Below are 19,488 nucleotides of genomic sequence, written 5' to 3'. Positions count from 1 at the left end.
TTTGTGTTGACTCTCTCTCACCCGTGGCACACAGCAGCTGACATCTCCACTCAGCTTTTTAAATTCTTGGTTTTATTTTTCAGCCTCACTCGAGGAGTCACCCCTGTCTGTAATCTCAGTGGTCAGCCAAGGGTTGGTCAGGGCTTGTGTTCAAACACCTGCAGCCAGTAAGGCTTCTGCCCTCCGCCGAGGGATCTACGTGTGGGTTTGAGAGCTCATTCTATGGTCCAGCAGTTCTCAAGTCCGCCCCAGCTTTCCCTGTCCCTCAGGCCTTCCCAGACCTCCCCTGGCGTGGATGCAGTCTCCAGTCAGCCAGGGTTGTGCTGAGATTTTCTCTAGTCCCTTTATAGCTCTCTCGCTGCCAGGATCTCTCATCGTCAGGACAGGAGAGCTGAAGGCATTCTCTGTGAACCACTGCATGGGTTTTCTGCCTTCCACTCTAAATCAAGTCAATCAAAGCTGCTGTTTTTGTGGCCATCCCTGCCCCAGGCGAACTACTCTGCCAGGGAATGAAGAATGGAGGTAAGCCCAGGCAAGAACACCACAATTCCCACTGTTCTCACTCAAAGGTCACCTATTTTCTCTTAAATAAATGCATCTCAAATTGTTGTTTACTTTTGGTCAATTTCCAGAGCCTTAAAATGGTTTTGACCAGTTGATCCAGTTTTATCGCTGTTTTGGAGGGAGAAAATTTGCGGACCTTCTCATTCCTCAATAGCTGGAACTTCTGTCAATTAAAATAGGATTTGGTAGGCTAGCATGGAAATATTATTTCTGTGGGGGGTAAATTCAAGTTCTAAAATAGATCCAGAAAATCAGAAACATATCCACACCTAGAAAAGTCCTGGTGGCAAGAAGAGCTTGCCAGCCCTCAATGGGAGAGTCAGCTGAGCTCTGTTACTAGGAAATCGGCTCTGTATTTGTGACTCTAACAGAGGAATTTTAAAACACTTTAAAGAACCAGCTGCTCTACCAGCAAAAGCCAGCCATGCCGTCTTCATAAAGATTCAGAGGCCCCCCTTTTGTTCCCAGTCACTAATGTGCCACTGTCCTCTGTGGGGTCAGTAACCACCTCCCCAGGATCCCCATTTTAGGCTTTTCCCTGGATATAGAGACACCAGGTTCTGGAGTCCAGGGACCAGCACACACTCTTGATTTCTTCCTAGAGACCTGCAGGTAATCTCTGTTCCACAATAAAACTTCTGTGGCTCGGAAGGCAGGGCCTGCTGGGTTCCCTGCCCTGGCGCTCTGCCCAGGTGCCCTCTCACCTGGAACCATGAGGTCTCCACAGGTTACAAATACAATACAAGTCGTGAGGCACTGTGTTTGTTCTTTTACAAAGCCTTATTCATGAAAAAAAGGAAAGGAGCTTAGCTGTATTCACTACACCAGACACAAACAGTGACATGGATACATGAAGCCACTCGATTCTTTCCTGTCCTCACTTTGTTTATGGATGACAGAAATGACCCGAACCGCCTGGCTCCTGTTCAGCTCTTTTAAGAAATCTAACTCTGTTCCCACACCTGGCTCTATAACATAATGAAGTCACTTAATTGTGTTTTATAAAGAAAATTTCCAAAGTTGATTCAGATACACAAATAAAATTGGGTATTGGCTGTTGGTATTAAGCAAGATTATTTTATCGTTCAAAATGCAAAGACTTCTATGGGACTTCCCTGCGGTCCAGTGGTTAGTACTCAGTGCTTCCACTGCCGTGGCTCGGGTCCAATCCCTGGCTGGGGAACTAAGATTCCACAGGCAGCGCGGCATGGCCGGAAAAAAAAAAAAAAAAAAAAAAAAAAAGCAAAGACTTCTATAGTTTACATCAAGATTTAAGATCTCTGAATTGTAGCTCAAAATATCATCTGATGAAATAGTCCTTAAGTCAATAAATACACAGAAATGAAAATTTAAAGTTTTTAAAAACATCGAAAACGATGTCTGGCAGACAATGTAATGACAGAATCTTGAACTGAGAAAGATAATTACCCACAAAAATGCATCCAGATTTCAGCCTATTCTAGTTGCTACTAAAACCAGGACCGTGAAAAAAAAGTTTGGAAAAGGCTTCATGTCACCCCTACCACCCCAAGTCAGAGATCCTGGGCCCCTCCCAACTGGAAGGCCAGGAACCTGTCACTCTCTGTTCTTCAGGGCTGCACTGTAACAAAGAAAGGGTCCTGAGCTCCCTCCCCACTTGCATGAAAGGTCACTCATCTTTCTTCTCTTATACTTCGGGGTGAAAAATACTTAGGTGGAAAAGGAGAAAAGGAAAGAGGTGATTCAATTAATTCTGTGAAGATCTTCAAAGCAAGGGCAGCAAGGAAGACGATGAAAGTCCAGCTGTGTGATGTGATCTAATGAAGCGGCTGGAGCTGCAGAGCAACAGCAGACTGGAGGGGTCAGGAGGGAAATAATTACAGCTGACGGGCACCACCACCGACTGCAGGCTGACCACGCCAGGCGTGGTTTTCAGATGTCTAAGCCTCAAAACAACCCAAGAGGAAACTGAAGCAAGGTTGTTCTCAGTGATGGCTAACATGCAGGAGAAGTAAGGATTTATCCCAATGGCCTGGCTTCGCTGCTCAGCTGCCCGAAGAGGGTGCAAGCAAGGCAGGAGAGAGCTGGGGCCCAAGATGCTCTCTGGGTGTTCATCACTCGGGCCGCAGTGGAGACGGGCAGGACCAGAGAGCCGGCAGCACCATCCTGCAGGGAAGGAACACCTGCGGGCCACTGACTCCCGTCTCCTCCTGCCAGGGACATTTCCCCTCCTCCTTTGTCTCCCGTTTCTGTTACTTCTAAACGCCTTACCTTGCATCTTTAAGGATCATCTCCCACAAAGTATCTTTATCTTCAACTTTTACTTATAAATTTATGTTATCTGCTAAGCGTGAGTGGATAAGGTGAGTAGATATAAAGGTGGCTAAGATTTACACTAACCTTTGAAAAGAATGGGAAAGGGAACTGAAAAGTGTCAATTCAACTAATTTTCAAGAGAACTGAAGGCTTAAGTGAAGGAATAAATCATGAATCTGTAGCAGCCCAGAACCATCACATGGGTCTCTCTCCAACACTCTGCTGCCCAAATACGATAGGGATCTGTGTCCACCCCAGACTGGACATCTGCCTGGTGTACAGAGTGACATGGGAGCAAGGGTGGCAGAGACGACGTACAGCAGGAAGGTGAGGTCAGTAGAACACCTGGAACCAGCATCCCCTCTAGCACGGTGTGTACGCTCTCAACCCGTCTCTGTCGTTTCACTGCACCTCCAGGAGCTCGTCCAATCGTGGAGGAAGGGAGTGAGGAAGCTTGGGTACAGAATCTGTGGTCTCAGCTGGCAGATTTCAGAGGCAGAGCGGCAGCAGGCAAAGAAGTAGACGGCAAGGGCACGAACACAAGGAACTGTAAGAGCCCAGATGGTTCCGATGACAGGGCCAGGTTACAAGAGGCATGAGAGAATTCTAGACCAGCTGTCCTCAAGCTTTTTGGCCCCAGGGTCCTCTACACTCTTCAAAATTACTGACAAAACCAAAGAAGCATAACCCACTTAAATAACGGCCACTGATATTCACCATATGAGAACAAAACTGAGAATTTTAAAAATATTTGTTAATTCAAGAATAACAACAATAAACCTACAATGCTAGGTTTTCATGAAACAATGTTTTTATGAGAAATAAGTATGTTTCCCAAAACCAAAAAAAAAGAAATTACTGAGAAGGGCAGCACTATATTTATGCTTTTGCAAATCTTTTTAACATCTGACTTAATAAGAAGACAGCTGAATTCGCAAATGTTTCCGCTGCAGTATCACACATCATGTAGCCTCGGGAAAGCCCCACTGTACATGCAGGGGGGAAAGAAAGTGAAAAAAGCAAATCATATCTAAATATTATTATGAAAACCGTTTTGACTTGACAGCCTCCTAAAAGGATTGCATGGACTCCTGGGGTCTCTGGACCATACTTTGCAAACTGCTAACCTAGAGAAGGGTAGATGACAGCACTTTGGAGGAACAAACACCAGAGCGGCCAGATAAGCCCCAAGATTGGGAAAGAAGTCGTGGGAAGGCAAGAGAACTTCCATCTGACATGTTAGCAGGCACAAACCTTAAATCAGATACCAAAGTTGGCTAGCACCTTTTGTTTCTGTTTGTCTGGGGGAGGGATGGATGGAGTGGGTCATAAATCAGAATCACTATCCCATTCTTTATCCCAAAGAGGTGAGAATTACTGCTATAGAAAATACTATTCCTGATAAAAGTATGCTCTGTTGGGTGTACTGGGGGCGAGAAAAATGGTTAAAAATCACTGATTAACTTATGGCTCTTAGATTTAACAGGAGTCGTCAAATGAAGCCTAGATAAATTAAGAAACTAACACAAGAATTAGAATTAAGAACATTAGCTTCCCAATTCAGCATTCACACTAAGAATAATTTATACCACTTGCATACACACCAATTAGCAGTGAGGGAAAACACCCCCAAAATAAAATGGATGGGACACTGAATATTTCCCACAGAAAATGCACACGTTGATAATGTTGGGGAAGAGCCAATTTTAGTGGCTGCATGGGGCTTTTTTTTTTTTAACATCTTTATTGGAGTATTATTGCTTTACAATGGTGTGTTAGTTTCTGCTTTACAAAAAAGTGAATCAGCTATACATATACATATGTTCCCATATCCCCTCCCTCTTGCATCTCCCTCCCACCCTCCCTATCTCAACCCTCTAGGTGGTCACAGAGCACCGAGCTGATCTCCCTGTGCTATGCAGCTGCATCCCACTAGCTATCTATTTTACATTTGGTAGTGTATATATGTCCATGTCACTCTCTCACTTCGTCCCAGCTTACCCTTCCCCCTCCCCGTGTCCTCAAGTCCATTCTCTATGTCTGCGCCTTTATTCCTGTCCTGCCCCTAGGTTCTTCAGAACCACTTTTTTTTTTTTTTTAGAGTCCATATATATGTGTTAGCATACGGTATTTGTTTTTGTCTTTCTCACTTACTTCACTCTGTATGACCGACTATAAAGCTGAGATACAATCATTACAGTACAGGCAGCTGTAAGGATTGCATGGGAATGCACCTCAGCATTTAACATGTATCTGACATAGGATTTGTGTTTAATAAACGTCAGCTATTACTGGCAGTTTAGCTATTAAGAGTAACTCATCTGCGGGCTTCCCTGGTGGCGCAGTGGTTGAGAGTCCGCCTGCCGATGCAGGGGACACAGGTTCGTGCCCCGGTCCGGGAAGATCCCACATGCCGCAGAGCGGCTGGGCCCATGAGCCATGGCCGCTGAGCCTGCGCGTCCGGAGCCTGTGCTCCACAATGGGAGAGGCCACAACAGTGAGAGGCCCACGTATCGCAAAAAATAAAAAAATAAGAGTAACTTATTTGCAATTAAAGTTGTCCATTGTCCTTTAGGGGTTTCATCTTATTCATTTCTTAACTTTTATCATTTTCTTCGTTGGATTTTACTTTCAAGTCTTTAAGTCCACTCTCTATACATTTTAAAGCTGTCGTGTCTAAGGAAAAATGCTTTGCATACTATTCTAAATAATAGCTCTAAATTCACTCATGTTTTGAAATGAAACTATGCTCCAACAAAATGAGTTCTAGACAAGATTTTTTAAAACTTTGAAAGGCAAATAGTGCCAAGCCCTTCCTGAAATGTTATCTTCTTCCCAAGGCAAGTCTTGGTAAGGCACATACTCTGTACTACCCCAAGGTTAATTTCCAGGCCAGGAAAAGATGAGCAATCCCATCTCTTTTCTGGGCCTCGCTAAGTTTAAGCCACAGCTCAGTTTTCACTGTGAGAAACAGATGCCCAGGCTCACTTGCTGTAACATCCTTTCACCAAAATGCCCGGCCATTTTTCAGGTCATCAGATATTTCCCCTGTTACTCTTTGTCTCTCTCTCCATAACTACTCTAAATACGGACTCTGTTTAATAAGCCAGCGGCAGCAGGTGGGACAAGGTCAGTTATCTTTCCCCTACACAAATTAATTTATCAGAAAGAATTTTAAAATTCTCTTTTTAGTCAACTGACATTAAAATAGTATTTTAAAGTACTATTTTTAAAAAATATTTATTTATTTATTTGTTGCTCTTGGGTCTTAGTTGAGGCAGGCGTGCTCCTCAGTTGCAACACGTGGGCTCCTTACGTGTGGCTCGCCAGCTCCTTAGTTGTGGCAGGTGAACTCTTAGTTGCAGCATGCATGTGGGATCTAGTTCCCTGACCAGGAATTGAACCCAGGCCCCCTACACTGGGAGCACAAAGTCTTAACCACTGAGCCACCAGGGAAGTCACTAAAGCACTATTTTATAGTAGTATTTACAACATCATAAATCAACTCTCATAAAAATTTTTTAAAAGTCTGTATTTATTATGTATTTGAAATAATATCAACCTCAAGCATGGAGCTTGTAAAAATCTGAACAATTTTCAACAGAGGAAGATTATTTAGAGAATAAAATCACTAGTATCCAAATATTTCTCTAAAGGGTAAAGCCTTTTAAAAAGATCCCAACACCACATTCTAGTGAAGACCAAGGAAAAGCCAGTCCCAATACAATGTCTCCATTCTTGCTATTTTTCAGAAAATAAACCAGGCTGTTTATGCTATCTGGTAAGCAGGCGAGAATCTCTTTTTGTTTCTCCAACTTAAAAAAAAAAAACAAAGAAACAAAAAAACTTTAAAAGAATCTCAGTAAATCAATAATCTAACAACAGAAATTAACTTCACAGACTTCCAGGGCTGACCGTTACCGGTTTTGTTACTGGTTCTAGTGACCTCACATATTGGAACTACAGTTTCCTTCTCTGTACAGTGGATAATGACACCCCTACACGGGACTGTAGGCACAGTTAAATGGAATATTTATACAGAGCACTCAACAAAGTGACTGAACATGGAAGTCACTCCACCATTCAAGCTCCAAAGTCCAAGTCCAAGCACCCTATTAAATCACACTGTTTCTAACACAGTGAAGACAAAACCTGCCCATGTCAAGTCTATAAATGTACCATAACAATACACCACAAGCAGACTCAGCATTCAGCAAGCCCGAATTTTCCAAAACAATTTCCTCATTTCTTACCTAAAAGTAAAAAAAAAAAAAAAAAAGAGAGAGACCATTCATGCAAGCTTTTTCTCTCACAAAACTTCAACACGGACCACATATTTTAGGTAAATAGCATGGTGTTATGACACATAGATGAATGATTATGTTCATCATTTTAACAGACGGTTACATGGGTTTTAATTTTTCCTTCAACATCCTATCAAGGATTAGGATCTTTTCATTTTTTTTTTTTTTTTGCGGTACGCGGGCCTCTCACTGCTGTGGCCTCTCCCGTTGCGGAGCACAGGCTCCGGAAGCGCAGGCTCAGCGGCCATGGCTCACGGGCCCAGCCGCTCCGCGGCACGTGGGATCCTCCCGGACTGGGGCACGAACCCGTGTCCCCTGCATCAGCAGGCAGACTCCCAACCACTGCACCACCAGGGAAGCCCAAGGATTAGGATCTTGTTGTAAAAGATTAGTTTCCAGAGGTACCCAAGATGAAAAGGTGAGTCCTTGTACTTTGCCAATGAGAAGTACATATTCTTTTTTTTTTTTTAACATCTTTATTGGGGTATAATTGCTTTACAATGGTGTGTTAGTTTCTGCTTTATAACAAAGTGAATCAATTATACATACATATATGTTCCCATATCTCTTCCCTCTTGCGTCTCCCTCCCTCCCACCCTCCCTATCCCACCCCTCCAGGCGGTCACAAAGCACCGAGCCGATATCCCTGTGCCATGCAGCTGCTTCCCACTAGCTATCTACCTTACGTTTGTTAGTATATATATGTCCATGACTCTCTCTCGCTCCATATTCTTATTTTTAATTATTACAACTATCTGGTTATGTTTATTAATATATGAATTGTTATTTTCAAAACAAGAAAGATATGTCATCTAATTGGATAATATCTTCAAAACTCCCTTTTGTTTTTTAATTGATTAATTTGGAGAATGAGCTATCAAACTGGCATTTTAGACAAACCTGACCTGGCAGGGCCCCATTACATGACCCACCTGTGCAAACCTCTTCCTACGCTAACATATTCAGATATAACAGCAACACCCAAAGTAACAGCGTTATTTACCAAGGGATGGGTGCTCGTGTTGTCAGCAACCCCACATTACCGTAATCCTCCTACTTCATATAGAAACCCTTAAACCAAAGAGAAAAAAAGCTTCCCTTCCTGGCTCAAGAATGACTGCATCCTTAACAGAGATCCAGTTTACAACTGGAAACACAACTTAGAATTCAAATACCTCCCAAAGACATACTATAGTGCCTTAATGGTGTAAAGGAATCTGAATCAGACCCCTTCCCGAGTGCAGGATTTGATGGAATGATGGTATGTCCTAAAGATTCTTCAGGATCCAACACGGTCTGGACATCCTACTACCTCTCACCAAGTAATGGGTTTTCCTTCCCATGGGAATTGAGAATATTGAAAAACCTCAGCTCCCGAGCACAATATGCCAAAAGGCCACTGCATCCTTTTGGATACAAGTATCTGCATCTTTGCTCTAAGGAAGCGTAACCAACACATACAAATCCCTGCCTTTGTTCAGGACCCTGTTGGCTCCCATTACCTCTCCTCAATCAATTCAGGGTACTTCTATTTAATGATGCATTCTCCTAATCATAAGGCTTAAAAAAAAAAAAAGCTTAATGCTTAGAAGTAATAAAGTGCAGAAGCAAAAAGCTTGGGTACTGGGTGCAATCAGACACACCCAGCTCTAATCCCAGATTTACCTCCTACTAACCTGCTTCTGGGGAAACAGATCTACTGCACCCACCTCCAGGGCTGCTGCTAGGATTAGCTGTCAATCCATGTGCTCTGCACAGTGATGGATACGAATAATTACTGAAACAGCAACTGTTGTAAGGATAAGATAATGTAAAAAATCAATTTTAGAATTACTTACGGTTTTCCAGTTGAAATCCAGCTCTTAGCTCAGGATAGCACAGCAATACCCAAAGGGCCTGTACCTTCATTCCAAGCCACTGAAAGGCTTTTTTTTTTTTTTGCGGTACGCGGGCCTCTCACTGCTGTGGCCTCTCCCGTTGCGGAGCACAGGCTCCGGACGCACAGGCTCAGCGGCCATGGCTCACGGACCCAGCCGCTCCGCGGCATGTGGGATCTTCCCGGACCGGGGCACGAACCCGCGTCCCCTGCATCGGCAGGCGGACTCTCAACCACTGCGCCACCAGGGAAGCCCGAAAGGCTTTTGAGTATGGTCCACCGAGAGTGGAAAAGAAAAAGTCTAAGAGTCCAGTTTCCTTCTTGCCACATTTTATTCCCTCTCATGGGATTATGGGGTTGTCCTTGGTGAAGTTAATATTCTCCCCACAGAGTTCCTGCCATGCCACTAACTACTGCTCATTAACTTCATGAGGACAAATCTTCAAGTGACTTGAGGCTTCTGCCCGCCAGACGGCATTTCCGAGATCTTCATTCCTTCCTAGTAGACTTCAAGCAGCTCTTCACGCTATTTCTTTCCAGATATCCATATTGCAGGAGTCTCGGTGGTACTGGCAGATGACAGGTGAAAACGGATCCCTGGACTACCTGCTCTTCAGGGTCACGGACGACTGAGACAAAAGCACAGCAGCTAAAACTGCCTGGTCCTTCCCTAACTTCACCCCCATGCCCAGGCCCGCTGCTCTACAGCCAGCGTCAGGGGCAGAAAATCAGGTAGGGAGCAGGAACCACCACCGACTGCCACTCAACCCATCAAGCTTGCCATTCGAGGCCTGCCGCACGGATGAATATAATCTGCTCGGAAACACCCAACCAAAAGGAGGTGCAAAAAAAGCCTACAAACGTTCATTCAACGGAACAGAACAGAACAGAGAACCTCTCTTCCTGAGCTTCTGTCATCCACACGCTCAGCAATGGCAGCATAAAATGAGGAAAGCATCCCTGCCGAGGAGTTCACAGTCTGGGAGGAGAAAAAATGAATTACAGCGACTGCGTGAATCCTGACAGCAACCTCTGACGTGACATCGCCAGAGGCAGCAAAACCCAGCGAAACACTCGGTGACCAGGAACGGCCTCTGAAAGCATTTCCCCCAGAATGTGAACCCTCTTCTTGGCAACCGAACCCTGTATGCAGACAAAAGCTTACCTGGGCTCACCTGGGCACCCACATGCTCCTCAGCTGAGTCACCGGTTTAATGCAATTTAGACTCAGAAAGGTAAGGTGACTTGGCTAAGGTCCCAGAGCTAATGAAATGTAGCAGAACCTAAATTCAAACCCATACATATCTGCCCCTATTACTCATCCAGTGAACCACTAAGGCCACCTGGGGGGAATTCAGAGTTGGAAGCTGATCTTCTCTCATGCCCTAGGCCTGCTGTTCAATCTTATGCCAATACAAGAGGATTCTGAGGAACGTGGTTTTTAATAGTTCCCAATATTTAAAAATATATTTTAGCATAAGTCTATTTAACATCAAACGTCTGTATTCTGTTTCCAACTGTTTCATTCTGCTGAGCACATAGTAAATGGCTGGTGTAGATACACTTTCTTCTTTTTACTACCTTCCAAGCTGGTCACTCCTTTATGCTTCCTCAGCCCTGAGGGCATCATCTTTTGTAACAGTAAGCACAGTGTGATCGGTAGTTTGACAGCAAGTGTCTTGCAGAGACGGAGCGTGTCTTTTTATCCATCACTGGGTCCCAGCATCACGTAACAAATACTTGTTGCATGACTGACTGTCTTAACATCTCCAACTCAGCGGTGCCTATCAGAGGGTAAGGACCACATCTCCACTGTCTCTGAGTTTCTGGAAACACTGTGGCACACAAGGTGTTTGTTCAAACTGGTGGGTAGCTGAGCCATGGGACGGTGGGGTTAAAATCACCTTCTTACAGCTTGTACAATATCATCCCATACAAAGCTTGGCAACCCGTTCACAGATGCAGTTTTCCTCTGTGTATCTACCTCTTTTTCATGTTTTCTTTAGGTCATTTGTTTTGGTGAAAATTACTTGCCAGGTTATAAAGAAAATACTTCTACTTAACTTCTCAAGGTTATCAGGCTCTCCTGTGCTTCCCATGTTAACTATCCCACATTTCTGCTGTTTATATTTAAACAAGGGCAGTTGCCTTGTGCCATGTTCCAAAATCTGGGACTGTTTTTCGGAACTCGAAACAAGCTTCCCCATAGAAAAGTTAAAAAACAAAAAACGCAAAACTAACACGAAGGGCACTTAGGTTCTCACGCCCATCCACAGAAGCCTATTAAGCCCATCAGAACACCACGGGACGCAGCCACACTGCGCTACCTTCTCCAGGGAAAATGCCTCCCAGCCCCAGCTGGGAGCACCTGAAACGCATCGCTATCCTCCTTCCTCTTCTAACCAAGTGAGAAAGGCTCTCCCTCCACCCATTCCCCCATTCCCATCCCTTCTGTCTCTCCCCTACACTCCACTCTCCCTGGGAACAGAGATCCAAGCAAAGCTCAGGAGATGCTCGGTTCTGAGAATCAGGGCTGCTACAATGCTTGTTCACAAAATTCTCACGGGGCAGCCCTGAGATGGTGCACAGGGATTTTGAAGGAGGCAGAGACCGTGACCCAGAAGCAAGAGTTCTAGGAGGCTACTTGGAAGGGCTTGCTGTCATGCAGAAGTCAGGTTATCATTCACTCATTCATTCAGCAGACACCTAGTGGGAGCATACAACCTCCAAGGTGGTGTACTACATTCAGAAAACCAAACCGGTAAGACATGACTGCCGTCACTGAATTTGTGGCGCATGAAGGCAAAAGACATTACTCCCCTAAGCATCTCACTGTAACTGAGGCCATCCTTCCTTGGGTCAAAAATGTGCATCTTCATACTTCACCTAGCGGTACCAATTCCATCTCAGGATTCCTACGAACAGCACATATACTCCCTTTAAGCATCTGAAGACAGCTTCACGTCCCCCTTCAACACCTAGATTTCCTTCCTTCGAGGGCACTGCAGGTTTTCAACGTTCCTTTTAACCCTTCATTCTTATAACTAAACTCAAGAAAACGTGGATGCATCTGAACATCTATAAATTTGCCTAAGTGAGAAAATATACAAAACTCTTGAACCAACTCTCAGAAAGCACGCTACTTTAAGACTGATCCGCCTTCTTGCACCTCCCTTTGCAATTTTTTTAATCTTTTTAATAGCTTTATTGAAGTAAAATTTACGTGCCATCAACTCACCTAATTTAAGTGTACAATTCAATGAATTTTAGTGAATTTATACAGGCAGTTTTGCAACCAAAAGCCTGCTGGAATTTTGACAGGCACTGCATTGACTCTATGGATCAACTGTGAGAGAACTGCCGTCTTAACAATACTGAGTCTGCCCATCCATGAATGTGGTGTCTCTCTCCATGCTTTAGGTCTTCTTTCATTTCTGTCAGCAAAGATTTTTATTTTCAGTTTAGTGGTCTTGCATTTCTTTCAATAAATTTATTCCTAAGCATATTATCCTTTTCAATGCTCCTGTGAATGAACTTTTAACAAATTTCACTTTTGGACTATTTCAATATGTAGAAATAAAAAGAATGTTTGTGTATCGCTCTTATATACTGTGATTTTACTATTCCCTTTATAATTTTTTGAATAAGATATTTTTCATTATCGTGCTAAGTGTTAAACATCAAGTCCTGAGTCCTGCATTATTTCACTTCCCTTTCAAGCAAGAGCTATGCCAAGAAGGCGAACATTTCAACCAGCTTTTTAGAAACCATCTGCTTCAGAACAATAATGCAAAGTGAATCATTAATAAAGTCCATTATTCCATTTTTTGTGCTATAGCAAGTTTAAAATTACCACTTGGCAAACCTTATTTCATAGTTGTTTTTTTTTGTTTTTTTTTTTTTTGCGGTACGCGGGCCTCTCACTGTCGTGGCCTCCCCCGCTGCGGAGCACAGGCTCCGGACGCGCAGGCTCAGCGGCCATGGCTCACGGGCCCAGCCGCTCCGCGGCATGTGGGATCTTCCCGGACCGGGGCACGAACCTGTGTCCCCTGCATCGGCAGGCGGACTCCCAACCACTGCGCCACCAGGGAAGCCCCTATTTCATAGTTTTGAAACTAGCAGAAGAGTGTGTGTCCGCCTGCCTCTCTTTTTTCAAATCCCTGTGGCAGGAGTGTGCTTAGTATATGGTCCACCCGCTTTTTTGGTAAAGGAAGTCTGATGGAAGCACAGGTCAAGTTCGTTGTTCACATACTGGCTTTGCGCACAACGACAGAACTGAGAAGAGCCGTGACAGAGGCTGTGTGTCCTGCAGAGTCTAAAATACTTGCTATCTGGTCCTTTACAGACAGTTTGCCAACCCTTGCTCTCAGAAACGCTGGTCAAATCTGTGAAAGTTAAATCCTCCCCAGACTAATTAAGGAGAATCAATATCCTAAGATATAGGACCTTCTACCCCTAAATACTCTTTTTCTTCTTGCCTCTAACACTTAAGGTTTTCAATTTTTTTTCCTCAAAAACTTCAAAGCTTATATGAAAATAAGCTTTGAATTCTAGAATAAATTTTACGGGTAAATTAAAAAGCACTGAATTCTAGAATAAATTAAATTTTAATGGTAAGTTATCTAATTATGGATCAGAATAAAACAGCATACATATAAGTGTGAAATAAAGGGAGCTACAAAAATAAAGTTTATATTAAAATATTTTAATTTACAAATGGATTTGTTACAGAGAGTGCAAAAACTACACTATGAACAGCTTACAAAGTATATAAAACAAAGAGATCCAAGAATTTTTAAACTGTTAAATACTCAGGGAGTCCAAATCCTTCACTTAAAAAGATTTAAACCCTTGTTGTTCAAAGAAACATATTACACATACCATGTAAAACTAGACTGAAAGAAATAAACAGAACTGTATTATACGTAAAGAATAACTTCAGACAACAGAGTAATGCTACAAGCCCCATCCAGTATATTTGAATGAAATTCTGAAGTCTGGACCCATTAAACATTTTAAATTAATGTAAAGGCCTAAGTGAAAAGGGGGGAAAAAGCATGTACGGATAACAAGAAAAAAAACAAAAAGGAAAAAGTAAAGTCAAACAGAAAAACACATAGGTATAAACTGAAATTGAAGGGAGCTAAAAGAGATTAAAATACACACTTTCTAACTGAATTACTCACCTACTCCTTATTGCCAACACTAGCAACTAACATGGCAAACCCATTTATAATAGCCTGCTCCGTGGATGGTGTCAGATTCTAAACACGGGCAACATATATGCAAGTAGCACTTTCCTCCTGATCACTTACTGTAAAAGAGCAACAAAATCAACTGTATCCAACTGTGTGTCTCTAAGGCTGCACCTTCCAACAGAATTTTCTATGACCACAGAAATCTTCTCTGTCTGCACTGCCCAGTACAGTAGCCACCAGCCACCTGTGGCTATCGAGCACATGCCATGTGGCCAGTGTGGCTGGACAACTGAGCTTTAGATGTCAATTAATTTCAATCTACAGGCCACATGTGGCTAAGGGCGCCATACTGGACAGGGTCTGAAGCCTTAAAAGTTAACTTCACAGACTGCCGTTGCCTTTCAGAAAAAGAAACAATTTCCTTTGACCAAATATGAATCTACTAGCCTTTCGATTTAAAAGACTTTTGTTTACGCAGGGATACACAAGTTACCTGTTTTCAGTAATCTAATCAGATTTTCCTTCTTTTTCCAGATTCAAAACATACAGCTCCTTTGTTCAGATATTAAAGACAGTATCGCTTTGAACCTGTCATCTGTATGAGATTTTATAAATAGGGTCATGATGGTATAAAAATTGCTTTTTTTTGATATACCATCAAAATATTTTTTTGATACACCATCAAAATATTTTACTCCTCTTATAAAAATTAAAATCAAAACACCAAGAACCTGGAGTACTGCAGTACAGAAGGGAGGGGGAAATCAACACAGGTGGCACCAGTGGAAACTGAGGGAAGACACTGGGTCAAAACAGAGTGGGTGACCCATGAGTCAAACACGGAAGATGCAAAATAGCATGAGATTTGGAAAAAAGCTAATCGATTAGTTACAAGTCCATCATTCCTTGTACAGAACTCTTGGAGCCACATGTACGTCAGAATTCAGAGACAGTGCACCACCGATATCACGGAACACCCCCAGCGGGATTGGCCAGCAAGATCTGCGGGGACCCGGCCCCTGGTGTCCAACCAAGTAAGCGCTGCACACGTCTACTTTCCAGTGAACATCTCTGGCCCAGACCTCCACACCACCTCCCCAGCATCGATGAACTGCCTCACGGACACCCTAAAGTCAACAGGCACTTATTCAGCAAATACCCAGAGTGTTTACTACATATGAAGCACCGTTTTAGGTGACTATATACCTGTTTGAAACGCTTATCCCCTAGACATGCTCCCCACCTCCAGGGTTCTCTACACTCAGAAAACAGTGCTTCCATCTACCTGACCGTTCACACCAGGAACCTGGAGTCCTCCTGATATCCTTTTTCCCATCAATCACTGAATCCTTCCGAATGTGCCTTCTAAATCTCCCTCCAATGTGTCAGACTCACTCCAACGCTCCACTGCTGCCACTCCTAGACTAAGCCAGTAGTCCTTACCTGGAGGTGGCTATGCCCCCGAGGGACCTGTGAAAATATCTAGAAGCATCCATGGTTGTCACAACTTGGGGAGGAGGTACTACTGGCATCTAGTGGGCGGGGGCCAGGGAAGCCGCTCAACATCCTACAGTGCACAGGCCAGTCCCACGCACCCAAGAATGATCCAGCCTAAACTGTCAATAGCGCTGAGATTGAGAGACCCTGCTCTAAGTAAGCAGAAGAGTGCTGCACACCAAGGGTTTTATTTTTGTATTTATGACAGTTCTTGAAAAAGTGATCACAATTTACAATAATTTTTAACAATTATTATTAAAAATAATAATTTTAATGTAATAAAATTCTACTTGACCCAATTCCATTATGTTGGAATACGTATTATATGTGAATAAAGCGAACACTTACTTGTGCATGTTCTCCACTCCTATTATGATCATGATACAGTAGGAAATTCCACTTTGTACAAGAAAATGTAAGGCATACCTGTGAAAAGTAAGCACACTGTTAGAAGAGCCCACGCACAAACATCAAACTGAAATAATTTAGACTAAAAAGTGCTTATATATAACACACGACACTGCCAGATAAAAAAGAGGCAGCAAACCTCCAAAGCCTAAAATTCTGTGGATACCCCAGAGAGGGAGTCCCATCCCACAAGCCCCACAAGAGCTGGAAAAATAAGACAAAACCCCATAAAGCCACACTTGGGGTCCTAGCATTCCACGTTTACCAGCTACCTGAAAGCTCTATGGGGTCCTGAGGCTCAAGGTTTACAGCTTTTTCTGTAACTCAGGAACAGGGATGAAAAGGAGTAAGAAACCTGGATTTCAGAATAGTCTCGACAGAACATCAGCTTTTGGCTTACCCAAACTAACTCCGCCAATACAGCTCTGTATCTGCAGTTATCTTTTCAAGTATTACTTACAAAATAGCAAAAAATACTAAACATTAGAGTTCACTTAAAAGCAGGTACACCCTAATTTATTTATTCTGAAAACATGATGGTTCAAGTCAAATAAGCTCCCTTACACAAATGCAGTCAGTCCTTAATGTGCAGTAATCTATCTACAAAACGTTCTCACTGAGATGACACAGTTTCTTCTAACGTTCTAACGTAGAAATCTACCATTAAATGAGAGAACTAACTTATCCATTCATGTCACAAAATTCAGGCAAAACATGACTCAGTTCTCTGGTTTTAAAATCCACCCAAATTATCCCTGAGATTATGCATACATGTGCGCACACACACACAAACACAAAATTTCCATTTTCTTTCCCCTTTGATGGCATGAATAATGTATGAAAAATTTTTCAAATCATTGTATACAATTAAAAGTATCAATAAGTATCTTAAGCTATGATTAAAATTACTTTCTAACCTAATCATCATAGAATAACAGGCACCTCCAATGTGGAAAAGCTACTTAATTTTTTTTCATTTTCCATAGAAATATTACAAATAAGAAGTAGGCTCCAAGGCAGGCCCATAGAAAAAACTTATTTTACTCATTGTACAAAGAACGTCTGTCAGTCTGTCTACTTGTCTCTTCCTCTGCCTAACACACACACACACACACACACACACGGGAACAATGTTGGCCTGGAATGCTACTATATAACCAAAGGACCAGGAGGCAGCAGAAAAACATATTTGTGTATAAACTGAAACAGAAAGAAGCTAAGAAAACATGATGAAAACGCACACTTTTCAAATTAATTACCAGCTCCTATTTATTGCCAGCACTAACGGAATTCATGTGAAAATGCTGAAGTGGCCTGCTGGACACCCGCAAGGGCTTTATTAATTAGAATAGAACTCATCAACGATAAATGTCTTAAATGAAAAAAGATTCTGAAGACTCTTGGGGAAGTATCTTTCCTTTCCTACTGAATAAACTTCCTTGGAACATGAGGGATATATGACAACTTAGAAGCTAAAAGTTCTATGTTTCAAATAGCGAAGTGGTTCCCTCTATCACTTTGAGACGCCCACTCCCCGGGCATCGCCATTCAGATGACAAGCTTGGCGATCTTCTGGAGTGCAATAGGACACTCTGCCAGTTGTACAAGCCTTTGTTCCTGGGATAATATAAGTCTATCTGTACAGAGTGGACCCGCACTGCCCCCTATTTCACTGGCCTCCACAACGAGCATCAGGTTGCCTGTACACTCAGCCGTAGCACTGGTGACTTTCCTCGTAATTTCCCATCCACAGCTACTCTACTTGCCCTTATTAGAAAAATGAGCATAATAAGTGCACAGGAGCTACCTAGCACTTTTCAGGATTAAAAGATAACACATGAAAAGTGCTGGCTGGGTTACGTGGCACACAGTACGCTTTCAAATATTATTAGGGAGGTAAAAATGCAAGCAAGAAGGTATCTTAGAAGTTTATTATAATCTAGCCCTCATCATTTTAGAGTTGAGGAAACAAAGCCCTAACATATACCCAGTTAGTACCCTAAGTGACACTGAGACTCAAGTTGTTTCCTCCTGGGCAACTGATCCACTGGCTGATTCTTCACAGGGTGAGCTGGAGTGGAACCCCATGGACTGTGTATCACCATCTTTCAAACAAAACAATCCTTTATCCCCAAACTTCAGTTTGTTTTTAGATATCACATTTTACATATGTTGAATTTCAAATCACACAAAAGGCAGGTAAAAAATTTATTTTTAGCAAAAACAGAGTTTTAAAAAGGTTGAGAAACACCTCTTCGATTGTTCCACTGATCTTTACGAATGTCCATTTTCCGAAAGGCACAGTACTGGTCACTGGGAATAAAGAGTCAGGGGATACAGTCTCTGTCCTCAGAGACCTTCCAGTCTAGAGAGAAAGACATACTTTACTACTGTATGATAAACTGAGGAAGAGATTGGATAAACATAAACATTTCTAATCTGGACCACCGACTGGACAATGGTACCAACAGACCACAGTCACAATAACGGTCTTGACCCTGAGTAACCCTCCCTGCTCACGAGGAGCTGGCTACTGTGCTGAGCCCCCTTCTGAAGTATTACATCTTTTAGTCATCACAACCATCACTGGTTCCATTTCACAGATGAGAAAAGTGATGCTAAAGAGGCTGAATAACATGTTTAGTTACACGGCTGCCGCCGAGGCACACAGAGTGGAACCCAGGTCTGTCTGGATTCAGAGTCTAAGCTCCAGTCTGTTACTCTACACTGCTGTCATATAGCTAAATAAGAAAATAAAAGTATAAAGTAATTCTCAGTTCATAGAAACTTATAAATGATGGTTCAAAAAAAAAAAGCTGAGGCCAAATACAAGTAGGTAAAATAGCCAATTATATCTAGACAACTCACTAGCACGTCTTCCAAAAGAGAAGTCACAATCAACAGGAAACAGGACTACCTTTGAGCCTAAAAAACAAAGTGCTAAAGTGCAAATCAGAAGGATACGCTACTTCCCTGCTCATTCCGATTAGCGGAGTTACCTTTTACCCGGCACAGAGGCACAAGCAAACTCTCTTCCAAACGAAAGGAATATAAAAATTTTCTCCTCCAAGAAAAGAATAGAGAACTCTATTTAAAAAAAAAAAAAAAAAAAAATCCGGGGCTTCCCTGGTAGCGCAGTGGTTGAGAGTCTGCCTGCCGATGCAGGGGACACGGGTTCGTGTCCCGGTCCGGGAGGATCCCACATGCCACGGAGTAGCTGGGCCCGTGGGCCATGGCTGCTGAGCCTGCGTGTCTGGAGCCTGTGCTCTGCGACGGGAGAGGCCACAGCAGTGACAGGCCCGTGTACCGCAAAAAAAAAAAAAAATCCTGGCTATCACATATAATT

At 42.9% G+C, this 19,488-nt stretch overlaps 1 protein-coding gene across 1 annotated transcript in view; it reads right to left on the bottom strand.

Annotated features, from left to right (window-relative positions):
• Positions 1 to 19,488, bottom strand: part of MBOAT2 (membrane bound O-acyltransferase domain containing 2) — a 113,765-nt gene that overhangs the window by 52,521 nt on the left and 41,756 nt on the right. The window contains exon 3 of the mRNA XM_060027132.1: positions 16,083 to 16,160. Coding sequence (XP_059883115.1) covers positions 16,083 to 16,160 — 78 coding nt within the window. The remainder of the gene's footprint in view (positions 1 to 16,082; positions 16,161 to 19,488) is intronic.

The sequence above is a fragment of the Delphinus delphis genome, chromosome 12 (genome assembly GCF_949987515.2).
Source record: "Delphinus delphis chromosome 12, mDelDel1.2, whole genome shotgun sequence".
Classification (NCBI taxonomy): domain Eukaryota; kingdom Metazoa; phylum Chordata; class Mammalia; order Artiodactyla; family Delphinidae; genus Delphinus; species Delphinus delphis.
Note: the sequence above shows the minus strand (reverse complement) of the source record. Positions and strands in the feature narration are given on the sequence as shown.